This window comes from Fusarium verticillioides, chromosome 2 (genome assembly GCF_000149555.1).
Source record: "Fusarium verticillioides 7600 chromosome 2, whole genome shotgun sequence".
Classification (NCBI taxonomy): Eukaryota; Fungi; Ascomycota; class Sordariomycetes; order Hypocreales; family Nectriaceae; genus Fusarium; species Fusarium verticillioides.
The window spans coordinates 2,143,223-2,159,721 of record NC_031676.1 but is presented as its reverse complement, the minus strand read 5'-3'; the positions used below and the strand labels follow the sequence as shown (position 1 = coordinate 2,159,721).

The window sequence follows — 16,499 nt, the reverse complement described above, 5'->3', positions numbered from 1 at the left end:
AACTCAGCACATTGTTGATCAATCGTTTCAAGCTCACAATGGCTCTGCCAAAGTTCCTCCAGCCTATCGGCTCCAAGGTCCCAGCCCATAGTGATCGGGTACCTCTCGATATTGCCCAAGCTGAGGCTCCCAGGTTTGAGAAAGTCATCTGGTACAAGGAGCCTCACTTGCGTAAGCTTTACTTCCTCATTGTCTTCCTGTTGATCGCCTCGGCTACCACTGGATACGATGGTATGATGGTCAACACCTCTCAACAGATGGACAAGTGGAAGGAGTATTTCCCCGAGGAGAAGAACGAAAGCAAGCTCGGAATCCTTATCAACATGTACAATATTGGTTCCATTGTCTCCTTCTTCATCGTCCCCTACCTTGCCGATAATTGGGGCCGAAAACCCACTATCATGCTTGGCTGTGTTATCATGATCGTTGGCTCTTTCGTCTCCGCATTCTGCAATGGCTATGGCAGTAGGTACCCTTTCGAATTATTCTTTCAAGCATCTTAATTAATTCCTTTAGTGTACATGGGTGGCCGATTTGTTCTTGGTTTCGGCAACTCTCTGGCGCAAATGTCCTCGCCCATGCTTCTCACCGAAATCTGCCATCCCCAGCACCGTGGTCCTCTTACAGCTGTCTACAACTGTCTGTGGAACTTGGGTTCCCTCAGTAAGTACCGAAACTCCCCAAAAGTTGCATTCTCTCTGACCATCTCCAGTCGTTTCCGTTGTCGGTTGGGGCACTGCTTCCATCAACGGTCACTGGTCGTGGCGATCCATCACCTTCATCCAGGCTGTCCCTTCCATCATTCAGCTTTGTGGTATCTGGTGGGTTCCTGAGTCACCCCGTTTCCTCATCAATAAGGATAGATCAGAGGAGGCTCTCCAGGTTCTTGCCAAGCACCATGCTGGTGGTGATGTGAATAACGCCACAGTTCAGTTCCAGTACCGTGAAATCAAGGAGACTATCCAGGCCGACAAGTCTGTCGCATCTACCCGATACATCGATTTCTTCAAGACAAGCGGTAACCGTTGGCGTCTTGCCATCATCATCTCCCTCGGTATCATTTCTCAGTACTCTGGTAACGCTCTCTTCTCCAACTACATGGATGTCATTTACGAGGGTGCTGGAATCAAGGAGCAGAACAAGAAGCTTGCTGTAAGTCTCATTCGTGGTACGGTTCAAGTATCCACCTTACTAACTCTCCTCTCCTTGTAGCTCTCTGCGGGAAAGACCATTCTCGATCTGTCCATCTCCATTGGTGCTGCCTTCACTGTCGACAAGGTCGGACGTCGTCCTCTTTTCCTTACTGCCATCTCCGGTATGGTCTTCGCTTTCGTCCTCTGGACCCTCACCGGTGGCATTTACGAGAACTCCCAATATAAGACCCCTCCCACCGAAGAGCAGCCTGATGGTGGTGTCGCTTACTCCAACACTGGTGCTGGCTATGCCCAGATTGCTTTCGTTTGGCTCTTCGGTATCTTCTACGATATCGGTTTCTCCGGTCTGCTCGTTGCCTACGCTCTTGAGGTTCTTCCCTTTCACCTCCGTGCCAAGGGTATGATGATCATGAACATTACTGTTCAGGCCATCCTTGCTATTGGAAAGTATGTCATGTCCCAATCCCCCAACGATATAAACTTAGTAACTAAAAAACAACAGTCAAACCAACAAGCTTGCGTGGAACAACATGCCCAACCACTGGAACTTTATGCTTTTCTATACCCTCTGGGACTTTTGTGAACTCGTCTTCGTCTGGTACTTCTACGTCGAGACCAAGGGACCCACCCTCGAGGAGATCGCCCGTATCTTTGACGGTGACGATGCTGTTGCTCACATCGATCTGGCCCAGGTCGAGAAGGAAACCAACCTCACTCGACACGAGTCCAACACTTTCGAGGACTACCCACCTCCCAAGTCACTTGCTTGAAGCAATGCTATGTACTTTCCCGTACGACTCTGGCTATGCTCATACAAAATAGTTGTACTGAGACGGCCTCTGCGACCTTTGACAGAAGTTTTTCCAGCAAGCGTGTTCTGATGTAATAGGATGGACGGTATCTTAACGAACTGAAAAGCAGAAAACGAACAAATTATACTTTCCGGTCGTCGTTGCTAGGTTCTTTAAACTTTATATCACTCTTCTTCTCAAATCTTGTGCCAAATTATTGCAAGTTCTGTGATCAGGTAGACTCCAAGCAATCAGCCAGTGCTGTCGATAGAATAAGGATGAAACACTATACAAATTGGGTCTCAGAACTTCAATGGACCTTGTGACAAAAGATTATGTATATTGTGTTTCTGATCATATACGTCAGTATCACGCTCTAATATACCCCAAACATATATATATGTATAAGTCTACATCCAATTTCTAGCAACTCCTGAACTCCATGGCCAGGCTCCAAGTGAATGTTTATTGGATGCGTCAATGCATAAAGTCGCAGCCATTGAAACATACCAACAACGTCGATCACAAAATCAAGGGCAAACTGATCGGTCGCTTCCATACGGCTTTCATAACTAGTCGTCCCCGGGAGCCCACAGCATGGGTCCAGTACAGATGTTGTTACGTGCGAACGACCTATAGCGATCAATAATATCGGTTCGGTCCATGCCCGCGCGTTGGCTTCCGAAGCTGTAATGAGCGGCAACACCTCGTCCATCGGAAACGGCATCTGTAAAGTCTGTTAACAAAACCCTCGGCCGTAAAATTCAAGTGTTTTACTTACGTCGTCCTAGCGCACGCGGCATGTTACATGAGAAGTGGTTCTCATCATCGGCCTCGATCGGCTTGGCTCGGTTGATGTCCCTTCCTAATAAGGCAACGAACTGGATGCCCATTCGCTCGTATTGAAAGTCCCATGTTTCGAACTTGTAGGCGGACAGCTTCTTCTTCCATAGGTTTTCGAAGAAGCTGAAGTGTTCTTGTGCGCCAATCGTCCACTGAGTCCAGCCGCGGCCCATTGGGTGATACTCTGTCGCTTCGATTGGAGTTGTGTCGAGAATATGATCTTTACCGCCCTTGTCGAGAGGGAGCCAGCGATGAGTAGTGTCATTGTGCTCCCAGTTCTCGAGAGAGAAGCCCTCGGGGCCGTTCCATGGGGGTAGGTTGGAGGGATTCCAGTCCAGTGGCTTCTGGCCAGATTGTTTCGAGGGTATGGCCTTTCCTTCGCTGTCGACCTCGGGGAGATAGGGCCTGATGGCACCCAAGTTCCAATGAACCCAGCTGAGAAGGGGTTGGTTGACGACATTGGCCGAGACGATGTAGTACTCGGGATGGTCGAGTCTCTTTTTGACAATCGATGGAATGACAGTATCCTCCATGAAAACCTACACATTATTAGTCTTGGTTTCACAGGAACCAAACACGAGCGGTGAGACTTACGATATCGTCGTCAATCTTGACATACATGACATGATCCTCAACCCGGTCGTAGGAGTTTCCAAAGCCACTTGAAAAGTTATCATCGGCCGACATCTCAACGGACCACTTCTCGTACGAACTCTCGCTTTTCAAGAGTTTCTTCAAGAGTGCAAGGTCGTGGGGGTCTTTGGTTCGTTCCACAAAGATGACACCATCAAGCAATCCACCATTCTTAGCAAGATTGCGCTGTTGATGTTAGTCCGATGTCACTAAGTCGGCGTGGACAAATTGTACCTTGAGATAGCAATCAAGAATTGACACCGACTGTCGTCTTCCATAAAATACAAGACCCATAATCTTATCAACTCCTTTGGGCTTCGACCAATGTACTAGATCTTGTACACTTTCTCCATTTGATGACCAGAATCGATCGAGGGTTCCGTTTATGCCGGCAATTGTTGGTGCTTTGGAATCGAGGGTCGTAGGTGGTCGTTGCTCCATGACAGGGAGTTTGACGGCGACTAAATCCGTCTGTCTCCATACCATGGTCGACATCATCACCATTAGTAGGATGGCACATAAACCGACGTGACCTCGTGTACAGTTCAGCGCCCGGGCAGCAGCCCTGGAGTATGAAGTCGGTAAGTCTGATGACTTCATCTTGTGAGTTGGTTTTACCGGATAAGACAACTCAGTGTAAGTGAATTATTGTGTGCGGGAAGCTTGATATCTAAGTAGTCAGGCAAGGTATCATGTGCCTAAGAGACAGAGATTCGAGAACCACGAGCAAGAACTAGGTTCAGCGGTCCCGACTCTGGGATTCCTGTCGTTTAAGGAACAGTCGACAATAGGTTCCACGACGGTCGAGTCCCAAAAGGCTTATCAGGGGTCCAGAGCCGGGTGTGACGCCTTTGGTGACAATGATCGAATTTGGATAATACGGTTGACCCAATGAGGCTGGTTGCTCTACGATACACGGCCCACCGGCACAGCCTGGGTGGTAAAGACCTCGCTCGGTGTATGCAACCGTGGTGAAGGCCATACGCCTCATGATGATTGGCCTCTTGGCGTTCAGGAACAACAGCAAGGAGTATCGGGCGCCTGGTATCGGTATGGCCGTCGATCCTCGTAGGCCGGATATGGCAATGTGGGTAACAAGAGTTGTGAAGGTTGACCCTAAGGTCGGACAGACTTACAGACCAGGCAATGCCTAGAATGCCTGTAGATCAGGGGATAGCAAGATTGGGCTAGTCAGAGAAACTTCCTGCCAAACAAGTTGGCACTCACACACTACTCCATATCCCTCCTCGCATCTTGCCCCTTCAATCAGACAGCCAATTGCATTAGCTCTACCCGGGGTGATAGTTCCATGCTGCATCATGCATTTGAGCCTCAAATAGTAAACGAGTCGAAAAGACTTGGCAACCATCTCTTCCAGGTCCCTACAGGTATGTAAATCCAGGTAGGTCGTCTATCATATCATGCTCTATTGGTGTAGTCTCAACATCACACGACGAGTGGCAAGGAAACAAATCCTTGAGACATTCAGTAAATAGACACTTGTGGCTAGTTACGCATGCTCGTAAAATCCGAGACATTTTACCTAGTTTATCAGACAGGCTATACGATATTGGTGATGGCGAGGCGGGGCTTTTTTGATTGATAGGACGGATACGGTATCCGGACTCGAGGGCACGCGTTACGAGAAAGAGCATCTGTTGGCTGCCGCGGATACATCGTCGTATCTTGTACCATGGTGTTTCCAGGGTCCAAAGCTTCGGATATGATGCAATAGATGGCAGCGATCATTCAGGGTCTTTTGGAAGTCGGCATCTTCAGCCACTTCTGTAACTCACAGTGAAGATCGTTGGTGTTGACGTTTTGGCGATGATCGCATTCCTGTTCAGTTCATGCAATGTCATTGTCCTTATTGACAGTTCCATTTTCGTAAATCTGAACGATTTTCAATTTGATCATCCAGCCGTTCCAGGTCAAGACGAATGGATTCCCTGGTAGCATTTAGTCCCCGGGGTGCATTGTTCGATATGCCAGTTGGGAAACAGAGAACTTGGTATTCAGTCTAGACTGTGCTCCTATCAGTCTAATAGGCATAAGCTTCTCGTAGCCCCATAATTGATCAAGAAGTGCCGAAAGATACTTTGTGTTCCATGGTCCGGGCCTTGGTCTTAAACGTTGATTCAGAGTCTTGGACCTGCCGAAGTTCTAGGCTGGTAGGCTGGTGAAGCTGGAAAGCCGCTAAATGAGGGCTGGTTGTAGGTAGTTGCCGCTGGAACGTGAATATGAAGCCATCATTCCAGTCGCTTGCTGGTTCAGGCCTTCTTCTCTATTGCACGCACGTGGCTTTCGGTACGGCTCCTCTCAAATATTGCTTGTGGTGAAGAATGAGGTTGGAAGGTTTTAGTTGATTGGATTTACATTCCAGTCATGTTGACTGTACTGTGCCAGGGCATGGCAATCATGGTATGTACTCACCCATATCTTCGGCCAAAAACACTTATACTGTACTGTGCACACACAGTACATCACCCAGCACAAAAGCATTGTGTGTTTCGAAGCTAATATCATCTCTGGAATATCCACCGTTAGCAAACAGAACTTTCTTTTCCAATCAGGGTATGTATCCGTATGCACCGTATCTAGTATTTTGCATCCATTCATGTACATCAATCAGTACGACATCAAGAACTCGGACCTGGCCATCGCTGGGCCCCTATAGGGTATGTCCTGAAGATATGCTTCCGCAGATTATTATTTATGTGCTCATTGATGGCATCCGGCGATATGCCTGCTGGTACACAGATGCCTTATCTCTTAGCAATATATATTCCTTGGTTACATCTAGGTCTAGGGAGTGCCTGACGGCTTTCAGAAGTGTTTGTGCAGAAGTAGTGCTACTTTGTTTGTTTAGCACAGCAAAATGAAATTCACACGGCACTGAGCACTTCAACAAAAAGTATCGATATAAAAAGACTAAAATTTAATAACTACATTAAATACTGATTACATGTCCGCATTATAACACTCCTACCATATGCTGAATTTAATCCCAAAATAGATACTCCACCAATTTTGAACTCAAGGAAAGGTATACGCTCTGTTCAATCGATTCATCACCATCGAACAGACAGGGGTGACCGAACTTTGTTTGCTGTTCGGCGCTCGACAGTAGGGGCCTTTGACGGCGACGCATCTACTGTCACAACCACAGTGTTATAAACAGTAGCGATGCTCGTGGAGACTGCAGCTGATTCGCAACCAGTTGGTTCAGCGCCATGGACCTCGGTGTAGACATCACCGTTGCCGTAAGTGCGGATCTTGGTGTACACAGGGACGTTGCTGTTGTAGTTGCCACTTCCGTCCTGGCCCTTTGTGTTGGTAGGATCTTCATACTGGCCCTTGCTACCACTACCACCATTGTCGTAGCCAGGGTTGCAGGGCTTTCCGTCCTCTTTTGTGCAGGTTGAGTCGCCAGTCTCCGGGTCATAAACAATGACCTCAACCTCAACCTTACCAGTGTAGGTGGCAGTCCTGGTGTAGGTCTCGCAGTCGTCATCTGTTACAGTAGCAGTTCCATACTTGGCCGGAGCAGTCAATGTGTAGGTCTGATCAACCTCGACAACTGTAGTAATACAGTCGCCGTTCTCTTTCGTGATAGTGCTGACGGTCGGCTCAGGCTTGACGATGACGGTATAGTACTTGCCACCTTGCTGGATGGTCTTGGTGACAACGTAGTTGTTGGTGTTCTCAGCTGTGATGGTCTCGACAACCTTGTTACCGTTCTCAGTCACAGTCTTGGTAACCTCATACTGATCTTTGCCGGTAACGGTCACTACCTCTTCGTGGCCGTTGTCTTGGGTGATCGTCTTGATGATAGTGTTGTAATTGCCATCCGTGTATGTCAGAGTCTGGATTTGACCATCCTTGACCACAGTAACCGTGTGAATGTTGTCGGGATCCTTCTCATAGCCACCATCGCCACCAACGACCTTAGTGAAAACTCCACCATTGTAGCCAGGAGAGCCAGCACTAGGCGCAGGGTAGCCGTTGCCGATGGTAACTGTTTTGGGGCCGGGATAGCTATCAATCTTCTTGGTGACGATGTGCTCACTGGTCTCTGTTTCCGTCGCAGTCACAGTTACAGTCTTTCCTGGGCGGGTGATGGTAATAGTCTCAATGACTGGCTCAACCGTCTCGCCCTGGCTGATGTACACAACCTTGGTTTGAGGGTTTTGGTAGTTCTGGGTGATAGTAACAGTCTTTCCGGGACCATCTTGTTCTGTAACAGTAACAGTGTGATAAGAACCGTTGGGATCTGAGACAGTGACAGTCTCGTATGGCTCAGAGGACTTAGTGACGGTCACTGTGTGAGAACAATCCTTGGACTCGCTATCGAGTGAGCATGGAGGGCATTGAGCAATGGTGTCTCGCGAATACAACCAGTCGAAGCGTGCCTGAGCTAGGGGCACCAAGGCCAGTGCTGCCAGAGGGGTAAACCGGACCATTATAAGACAGAGAAATAAAGATGAAGAGGAATCAAGGCCAAGGGGCTAATGCGTGAGCAAAGTTTGACTGAGAGTGAGCGAGGAGGAAGACGACGAAGAACGTGTCGGTTATCAGAATGGAAGTGTTTATGATGATCAGAATGTCTTCAGTTGATGCCAGAGACTCATCCTTATAGTTATCATTTTCTGCGTGCATCTTAACCTGAACCTAGGGCGACGAGGATATCACCTCAAGGGGCAACATTGGCAAGAACTATTGCTAAGGACGTAGGCAATAGCTGCGATCGAAGGATATCTTCGAGTGAAGCCAATCCATGATAGAGAGACATTGGCAATACAACAGACATTGGTGCAGCCAATCCCTTGGATGAAGCGGGCCAGGGTTTGTTCAGACAAGGCTTTACTGAAAGGCCAAGATGTGAAGAGAAGGGATACACACTGGAAGACGAGCTCACTGTTGTCAGCACGCAAATTATACAGCGGGGTTGGCCAGGGCAAAGTCAATAATGAATTGGCAGACGCTAGTCTTAATACCCTTAAGTAAAAGCATTGAGAGCTATATATTGATGCTCCCTTACCCAGGGTACTATCCAATGTCAAGGGAGTACCAAGGGAGCGTCAGAGACGAGTACGAATAGGTGTTGGGCAAGGTTGCAATTGTTGTCCTTCGCAATATACCTTACTGCCATTCTCGCTTCGTGCATCACCCTGGCCGCGTCCTCAGCATTAGATGAATACCTGTTTCTGTCTTTGTTCATTGTTGAGTGAAGTCCATTGTTCGTTGTTGTTGGTCCCAGCAACATGGATATGGTGGCGAGCGGGCCGTTGTTTACCCGATGCAGCCTCGGGTTCCTGAAGAAGGACCCACTGAGCGAGTAACGTACGTCGTGAAGCAGGCGCGCCTCACGAAGAAAGCAATCACGAAGTCACGAGGCTGTACGACCAAGCTGCTACAACCTTCCACGCTCCTTAACACTTCTTTTCTTCGCTTCCGGGCCATGTTCTTGAGATAATAACCGACGCTTTGCGACAGTACGCCACATCTAGTCCGCCTTACGATCTGATATGTGTATCTGAGACTTCCGATTACCGACGCAATAATGGGAGCTTGCGCATCATGTTTGGGAAGGGGTGATGGTAATAACTACGATGAGGTGTGTTATCAAGCGAGCTTGCGATCGCAGTTGTCGCATCAATATCAGTAGGACCCTTTGCTAATGCTTTGCCTGTTAGGAGGAAGAGAACCGCCTTCTCTATGATGATGCGAACGGTATGCAATACGGTAGCTTCGGGGACCAAGCTATAAACGGAGAGAACGATACACTCGAAGCTCAGCGAGAGAACGAGGCACTTCAACGAGTGATAGCCAAGACATCAGAGTACGTTCGTGAGATCAAGGGGCCTTGAAGGATGCTAACCTAGAGCGATAGCAATATGGTGGACATCTTTGATATCGCTCCGCAAGAGAACACAAATCGTGGAGCAACGACACCTTTCGCCTACGCTGGTCAAGGTGCACGCCTTGCACGATACCAGCATCTCGTATCAAAACTTAGCAACCAGGGCGACAACAACACTGCGAGCGGTGTCAAAGTCGACTGGCTTCCGGAAGACGAGACCATAGAGATGCAAAAGAATGGTCCAGCTAGCATCAAGACTCTCGAGAGCGATGAGGGGCCTCTTGTGGGGACCTTTGCAGACGCTGCGGCGGCAATGCAGTAATGACGGTCTTTGAACAGAGGAAGCTCCCTTCGTTTACAATGCGGAAGATAAAGCTGAAAGCCCCCAGAGTGGGGAGTCAGCAATTGCGACATGAAAAATGCAATTTTCGCGATACACGACTGATGACGATACACACAGTACGTTTGGTGTTCAAGACCGCTGCGATTGCCCCGATCTGAATCATCACCCCCTGGTGGCTCAAATTGGATGAGGTTCATCCCGGTCTGACCCTCGCTGGCCATGTCGGTGAAGTGGCTAGGACAAGAATGAGCGAAAAAAGTATCGCTTATTTGCCGACCCATTTCCTTAATACTAACCTCGACTAATACGGTCTTTGTGACCAATATTCCGGTTTCTGCTCATTTTGTTGAAGCAGTGGAACCCTTCGGTAGACGGGGTTGTCGTTGCATAGAGTCTGATAAGCACTTAACACTCGGTGCAGACCTGCACCTCTATTTCATCTCTTCATATCTTTTTTTGGTTTTTAGTTTTTGCCGTCCGTCTTTTGTGCAGACTTCTTTGATTGTTGTGGGCAGGAAGTGGACTTTGTACAAGCAGACGCACCCAATCGAATTTTACAGAAATTTCCCCCTCGTCTTATTGAGCTGGGTCCTGGAACGAGACCCTAGACAGTCTAGTTTCAAGACCCTCGTCTCGTCATCAGTTCGTACCATCAGCCGTTCTCTCGCAGCCTGCCGCGCACAAGAAGCACAAGCGATGAGCTAGAGTCAAAACCCATCAGTCCACAACGCAAGCGTGACTTGTCGAGAACCGAGAACACCCATTAAGCATCAGACACGTGCGTTCCCCTCACGCTGGCTCACACCGAATTCGAGGTGGCCCGGCAGTCAGTGGGGTGGCAATAGACGCTAGACCAGGGGAGAAGGGCCAAAGATTCGAAGAGGATGGTGGCCATTCCTTTAGCTTGCCGTCGGCCCTTGATTTAGTCTGGTTTTCTCCGGCTTCGGCTCGCACCGTTGATGGGCGGCTTGCATGGGTCCCCATCCACTGGGGAGGTTTCGATGGATCTCTTTCGTCAACCTGAACAAGATCCCGCCCACGTCCCAAGCCTTCGGGATTTGTTTGAGAAAATGTCTGTCATGGCCCAGCCCGCCACCACGACACCATGGAGACATGGAATGGGGAGCCGCTCTTAGAGCGATCTGTACGCTGAAAAAAGAAGACAAATGAGAGGGACCCCTGGAATTTATCCGCCCCCTCGGGTGAGGAAAGCCAGATTGTCGGGAAGCAGCACTTCATAGCCATCGGCTTCAGGGGCCTAACGCCCCCTGAACCCCGTTGACGGGAGGCTGGGCCCGTTCTAAGACAGGGCTCAGGTTTCTGTTAAACAGGGGACCGTTCATGCTAAGGGTTTCTGAGGAAGAAGGCTACGTACTCTGTCCATAGTCCACTTTGGAAGGGTCAAAACTGTCTTTGTCTGCGTACGAGGAACTTGACAGACGTTATGGGCGCCACAGGTCAGTTTGGGGCGAACAAGGGTCCCATTACGGCCAAGGTGACCAGAAAGGCGGACAGCCTTGAACTCGACCAGTCAGATACGATAGGGGATGTGTTCATGGGTTTAAATCGCATCGGCTTTTCCTCATGTCGTTGGTAGGTCTTGTGCAGGTTGGACAAGCAAAGCTCGCATTACGAATTAGTCACATGCTGCTGCTGCTCACCGTAGCCTCTTCTCGAACCTTTTGGTGGTGGGCAACCCTGTTCAAATCTGCAGACCGCATTCACGAACCGAATGCCTGCAATTATGGCATGGCATATCTAACTAACTGGCTTGCCAATTGAGTCTGAGCCCTGAAAACTATCATGTCTCCACCTTTCGCTTTCGTTCACAGGACTGCGTCTTTGCACCTAATCGCTTTAACATATCCTGCTCAATGTCATACATGCCTGGTACTGCATAATTGCTTAATACTCGCTGAGTTTTGAGGCCCCCATGCTGCTACCTCGAAAGCGACTCTGACGATGGGATTAACCGCAAAAACTTGCTAAAGATCGCTATATCATTCTTGATTGGCAACTCTGTCACGATCAGCTCTAGATTTTGCAACGTCGATATTCATCCCCGTATCTCATTTCGTCACCGCCCGACTCCACGATGCCGCCCGCAAGCTCCAGTTCAATTTCCGCCATGATTACAATACCTTCCCATCAACTCCTATCGGCCGATTACCCATAACGGAACTTTTATAAGCATACGCTCTACTCTACTCTACGTCCGTAGCGCCGACCAAACGGACTGCCACCTGGGAATGAACAGTTGGGGCGGAAAAACAGCCCAGATGATCTGAGACATTGAGGGACCTGGAGGCTGGAGCCCCGATACCTCTGGTGTTGTGCTCTAGCACCTGCTTCTGCATACCCTCATCCCTATTCGCCGACCAAGGGCTTGGGGTTATCAAATACATATGCCCTGAAAACCCCGATAAGCAAGGGTATATGCCTTTTTCGAATGGTTTCCGCTGCATAGGTATGTAGTCGACACTGATAGGCTAGATCCCTCACACAGCACAGGTATTTATCGGCGCCTGAGAGAAATAACACAACAGCTTCTCATTGACGCTACACTGCTCCAGTGGCGGTCGTTGGTTTATTGCTATTCTCCTAGTCGATGCGCATAGACGCCTCTTGCAGCCGAGTGCGTCTTTTGCGGTTGCGCTTACCTGTTGTGTTTCCTCAATCGATATCTCTCGTCTCCTCACGTTATCCATTATCCTCTCTCTGACCCGTCAACATGGATCTTGATGTCGAAGCCAGTCTCCCCAATCGTTTCTAGCCTCCAACTGTCGTCATCACACGAGCTATAGAAGCGGCGTCTCCGACCAACATGTAACAAGGAACTGAACTCTCAGTGCTTGTTCATGGCCCACACCCCAAGCTCCGTCTGCCCATGCATGATGATGGCACTGCCACCCTCCCCCTTTTGCAATTTCTACTGCATGCCGTGCCATAAAGGTCAGGGCAATAGATGCTGCTATGCCTTCTTGTTGAAGGGCTTCACGCCTCTTTGAGTGCTGACCTGCAACATAGAAAGAGTCTGGCTTTTTTCAAGATAACACATGTTACATTGACCTATTGTCCACATGGTTCGCACCTGTGGGCATAAAGAAAGATATAAACAAGGACCTGGCAGCGTCTGGGTCCGTCCCACAGATGCCTTCTGCATGCCCCAGCTGTGGCCCTGAGGACTTGTTCGTTTTGGGTCCTCTCATCCTGTCTCTGCCTTGCCCCTCTCCCTCACACAGGTCCCATGATAATCCACCAATATACTGAAACTGTTGGAAGAGAGAAAAAAGAGCTATTTGTCTGTTCTTACAGACGAATGAAGTGTAGAAAGGTAAGGATAAAGGAGAAAATATTCCACCGCAAAGCCATGCTCACAAGAGAGTTTGTTTTCACCTCCCTGTCTCCTCTTCTTCTCTGCCCCTCTTCCTCATCCCTTCTTGGCCGAGCTCCTTCTTTCGGCATCGACCGCAACATTTTTCGTTTCTCGTCCGTCCAAACATAAAACAAGGTTGTCATAATCGTCATTATAGATGCACTGGTATCCCTGGTCGGTTTCCGCAATTTTGTATGAAGCTAATACTTCAGCCATACTGTCCCTTGGCCGTTGTGTATGTCGGCTCGTCCATTGTCGTCGTTGGATATATCGTTCTTGGTATCTCGTCACTTCACTGCAGTAATGGGTTAGCCACTCATATTCTCTCTCTCTTCTCACCACACACAATGTTCGTCCCCATGTCCACGCCTGTGCCCCCCGACACCCACAGACCACGGCATATGCAAAAAGCACAGCACCACCATCACTGGCCAAGCACACGCCCCTCACACCCCCTTTTGGGCTTCCCGTCCCTCTTTTTCCTTTTCTTTGGGACTTTTTCTTCTATGTGCCCTCGGCTCAGTTATGCCTCCAGCCCTTTTTCGTCCGTCTTTCTTGTTCGGGCTCGGACTCTTCACTCAATGCGAATAGAAATAAAGGAAAGGGAAAGGAACGTTATGCTTCAAACTCACCTGGCCAAGGGATTGTAGCCTGTGATCATGCTCTTCTCTCATACGATAAATCTGACCGAGGACTTCTTGCATCTCAGCACACGTTCGCTCGATGGTGGCATTTCGGTTGCCCTCCCTCTGCCAGCGCTGAACGTCACGGTACATCTTGTCATACCTGCGCTGCTTTTTCTCTGTGTCGTGGCAGAGCTTGCAAACGTCTCTTTCGGTCCTGGTTTCGTAGACAAGCTTCAGGCCGCAAGTTTCGCCCATGCGGTATTCTTTGTTGCACTGCTGACGGAAGTGCCCCCAGCGCCAGTAGCCGCATGCCCAGCGGGTTTGGTCAAAGTAGCACATGGCTCAATGGTTTCGAGTGTTGACGAGAGACTTAGTGGCGAATAGTCGAGGCGAGAAAATCAGGGTATCTCTAACTAATTCGACAGAAGAGGAGAAGAAGCGGGAACACCGAAGGCGGAGAGCGGAGTTCCAGAGGCGAACTCGTGGTCGATTCGAGCCGAACCCGAAGTTCAAGTCAACACTTGTCGAGTCGTGTCGAAGCGATGAAAGTCAGCCACCCTCGGGCAATTCAACGGTCGCTGAGGCGGAACGTTATAAACAATGTAAAGGTTCGGTTTATTCGAGTCGAGAAGAATCCTGGGATACACAGGTTAGTCACTGGGTCTCTTCTATTGTCTCTATGTCTTCTGTGCCTCCCCTTCGCGTTGGGCAGGTAATTTTGTTTCTACCCAATGCAAACAACTCCCACTTGTTAATGGCCATACCACTGGCTGTTTTTATCACTCGCTTGTAGACATGGCATTATCTCAACATGGTCATCGTCTGCCAACCCCTCATAACCGGTCATACGTATTCCTGCCGCGTGGTGTCTCGACAGATAATACATAACCAGAGCAGTGCAACAGGGGGGAAAGAAAACACACCTCGGTGTCGGTGATGCACTTGATTGATTTGAGAGAGTAAGATATATGTCAAACTTACTTGATATGTAGCTCTTGTGAGATGGACTGTACAGCCAGGCCAAAGAGTAAACACAGGAGCTGTATAGGACCTAGCAAAGATTTGGAAGCTGCTAGTTTTCGAATTCCCTCGTTGATATTGATGCTAACCGAGTGAGACTTATTTACTTCAAACTCGTAGTCCTCAGTCTTGGCTTCCGGTGCAATCGACTGCTTTGCTATGCTGGGTGGTCGATATCTCAAGAGCGCCAGCGTCCTGGAGCCGGGATATGGGTCTGTAGCTTCTCTTCTACAAGGTATGAAGTCGAAGTTGACCTGGTAGAACAATGTGTGATTAAGAAACTGGTCAACTGAAGGGCTAGCGTGATGTGTAGACTGTTCGAGGGCAACAGAATGATGAAGATGAGATGTAGTCCAGACCGAGTGGATGTCGAAGGCAACTTATACTTGTTTGATCCAAAGACCTTCTGCGTATTCGATCTTCGTGCTGTATCTGTATATGGCATCCCACATCCACATGTGGGACTCCGGCACAACCAACAAGCAATCGCATTCGTTCCTTGGACCCCTTGCTCTCCTCAATTCGGGCCAGATTAATGGCCGCCCATTATGAGCTTGAACTTCTGCTTTTGCTTGTGCATTTGCGCCTGCGCCTGCGCCTGCGTCTGCATTTGCATTCGCTTCTGCTTTTTGTTCCTGCGGGACAAAGAGGCTTGATTGTATGTGTCGATTGGGTATCCTTACCTAAAGCCCCATAAGGTCTTTTCTTCTCATCGCATCACCATCCTCCACCAGCAAAGATGCCATAAACGCACCCCTCCTCCTCCTCCTCTCTGATATCCATGATACTCCATAGATTTTCTCTGCCGCTGCCACACGACGTACCCCGACTATCAATTGGCTTTAACTTTGAACAACTTGGTTCCTGGGTCTTGATGTGATGCCAGAGTAGCCAATCTGCGCCTATCCGTTTCTCATAGACCCTGCAGCCTATCTATCAATGATTGGAGCCACCCAACAGCATGTATTTACTACTGCCATAAGAACCAAATTGACTTTACCTGAAGGCTTGTCTCCGTCCAATCATCAATCGTGGCACATCTCCAAGAATTCGTCTTCTTAGCTGACTGCTTCGAATCTCATCAATAACAATCGCTGTCAGTCCAGACTCGACAAGCCTTTGATAGCAGAGCCCAAGAGCCATGTTTGATAGCATAGGACAAAAGCCCGATGGCCGCTTGCCACGTTGATCAAGACCTAAAAATCGATACACGCCCCCCCTCGCAATATCAGCAACTACAGCGAGAACCAGGGTTGAAGTACGGGGCATCCCCACACCACAAGATACTACTGCAGTATTCTGTGTCTGGTGTGTACAGCACTTCACCGTGATGTTGTAGCTGCGGTGGAAGTAGCAAAAGCAGGGCTGACGAAGGACCAAATAACTTGGACAAACCCGCGGGGATGTGTATGAGTATGTGCATGGCTGCATATGCCCTTGGTGTGATTCAAATTGCCTTTCAGCCTTCGTTGTTGTCCTAATGCACAACGTACCTGACGAGCAAATATAGCTTGGCTACGTCTATTTTACAAGCCCCAAAGGCCCAAAACAGAGACCTTAGTCTTGGACTCTCTTCGTTCATCGCCCACTTTTCGTTGCTGGTCAGTTCTTGTCGGCCATTGACATGCTTCACTTGTCGGGATCGTTCTTTCGGCATTCTATATGCATTCCATGGCGCGTCCTTGATCACAGAACCGTGAGGCAACCGGGCCACATTTAACGGCCATGTTATTGCTACAAGTCCTGTGCCCTTCCCGCTGCGGGCCAGGTCTCGGTCGCGTCCTCTTGAAATCTTGTCCTAGTCGAGTGCACGAGTGAACATAAGGTGGTGTCTTGATCTGCGGCCGCTG

The 16,499-nt window shown here is 49.1% G+C and overlaps 6 protein-coding genes across 8 annotated transcripts; 2 read left to right on the top strand and 4 right to left on the bottom strand.

Moving 5' to 3' along the window:
* Window positions 1–38: 38 nt before the first annotated feature.
* On the top strand, window positions 39–1,955 carry FVEG_04275 (hypothetical protein; the record flags this gene model as incomplete). Its single annotated transcript, XM_018892063.1, has 5 exons — window positions 39–465; window positions 517–663; window positions 713–1,152; window positions 1,213–1,601; window positions 1,657–1,955. The coding sequence occupies 5 exons, from the start codon at window positions 39–41 to the stop codon at window positions 1,922–1,924; spliced, it is 1,671 nt and encodes a 556-aa protein (XP_018748674.1). The 3' UTR covers window positions 1,925–1,955.
* A 562-nt stretch (window positions 1,956–2,517) lies between these two features.
* FVEG_04276 (hypothetical protein) lies at window positions 2,518–4,021 on the bottom strand (the record flags this gene model as incomplete). Its single annotated transcript, XM_018892064.1, has 4 exons — window positions 2,518–2,672; window positions 2,727–3,327; window positions 3,383–3,607; window positions 3,656–4,021. The coding sequence occupies 4 exons, from the start codon at window positions 4,019–4,021 to the stop codon at window positions 2,518–2,520; spliced, it is 1,347 nt and encodes a 448-aa protein (XP_018748675.1).
* Window positions 4,022–4,160: 139 nt separating this feature from the next.
* Window positions 4,161–4,674, bottom strand: FVEG_04277 (hypothetical protein; the record flags this gene model as incomplete). The annotated part of the gene is made up of 3 exons (XM_018892065.1): window positions 4,161–4,462; window positions 4,558–4,580; window positions 4,649–4,674. 3 exons carry the CDS (start codon window positions 4,672–4,674, stop codon window positions 4,161–4,163), a joined length of 351 nt encoding a protein of 116 aa, XP_018748676.1.
* A 1,534-nt stretch (window positions 4,675–6,208) lies between these two features.
* On the bottom strand, window positions 6,209–8,665 carry FVEG_04278 (hypothetical protein). The gene has a single exon (XM_018892066.1). The coding sequence runs from the start codon at window positions 7,882–7,884 to the stop codon at window positions 6,493–6,495; it is 1,392 nt and encodes a 463-aa protein (XP_018748677.1). The 5' UTR covers window positions 7,885–8,665; the 3' UTR covers window positions 6,209–6,492.
* Window positions 8,666–8,731: 66 nt separating this feature from the next.
* Window positions 8,732–14,855, top strand: FVEG_04279 (hypothetical protein). Of its 3 annotated transcripts, none has more exons than XM_018892068.1 (4): window positions 8,732–9,038; window positions 9,118–9,263; window positions 9,315–12,961; window positions 13,013–14,855. In XM_018892068.1, exons 1-3 carry the CDS (start codon window positions 8,985–8,987, stop codon window positions 9,604–9,606), a joined length of 492 nt encoding a protein of 163 aa, XP_018748679.1. In that variant the 5' UTR covers window positions 8,732–8,984; the 3' UTR covers window positions 9,607–12,961; window positions 13,013–14,855. The 3 variants fall into 3 exon arrangements, with proteins under 3 accessions (XP_018748679.1, XP_018748680.1, XP_018748678.1); XM_018892069.1 differs by lacking the exon at window positions 13,013–14,855 and having other exon boundaries at window positions 9,315–12,094; window positions 12,139–12,211; XM_018892067.1 differs by having other exon boundaries at window positions 9,315–14,855.
* FVEG_04280 (hypothetical protein) lies at window positions 13,582–13,968 on the bottom strand (the record flags this gene model as incomplete). The annotated part of the gene is made up of 1 exon (XM_018892070.1): window positions 13,582–13,968. One exon carries the CDS (start codon window positions 13,966–13,968, stop codon window positions 13,582–13,584), a length of 387 nt encoding a protein of 128 aa, XP_018748681.1.
* Window positions 14,856–16,499: the final 1,644 nt, after the last annotated feature.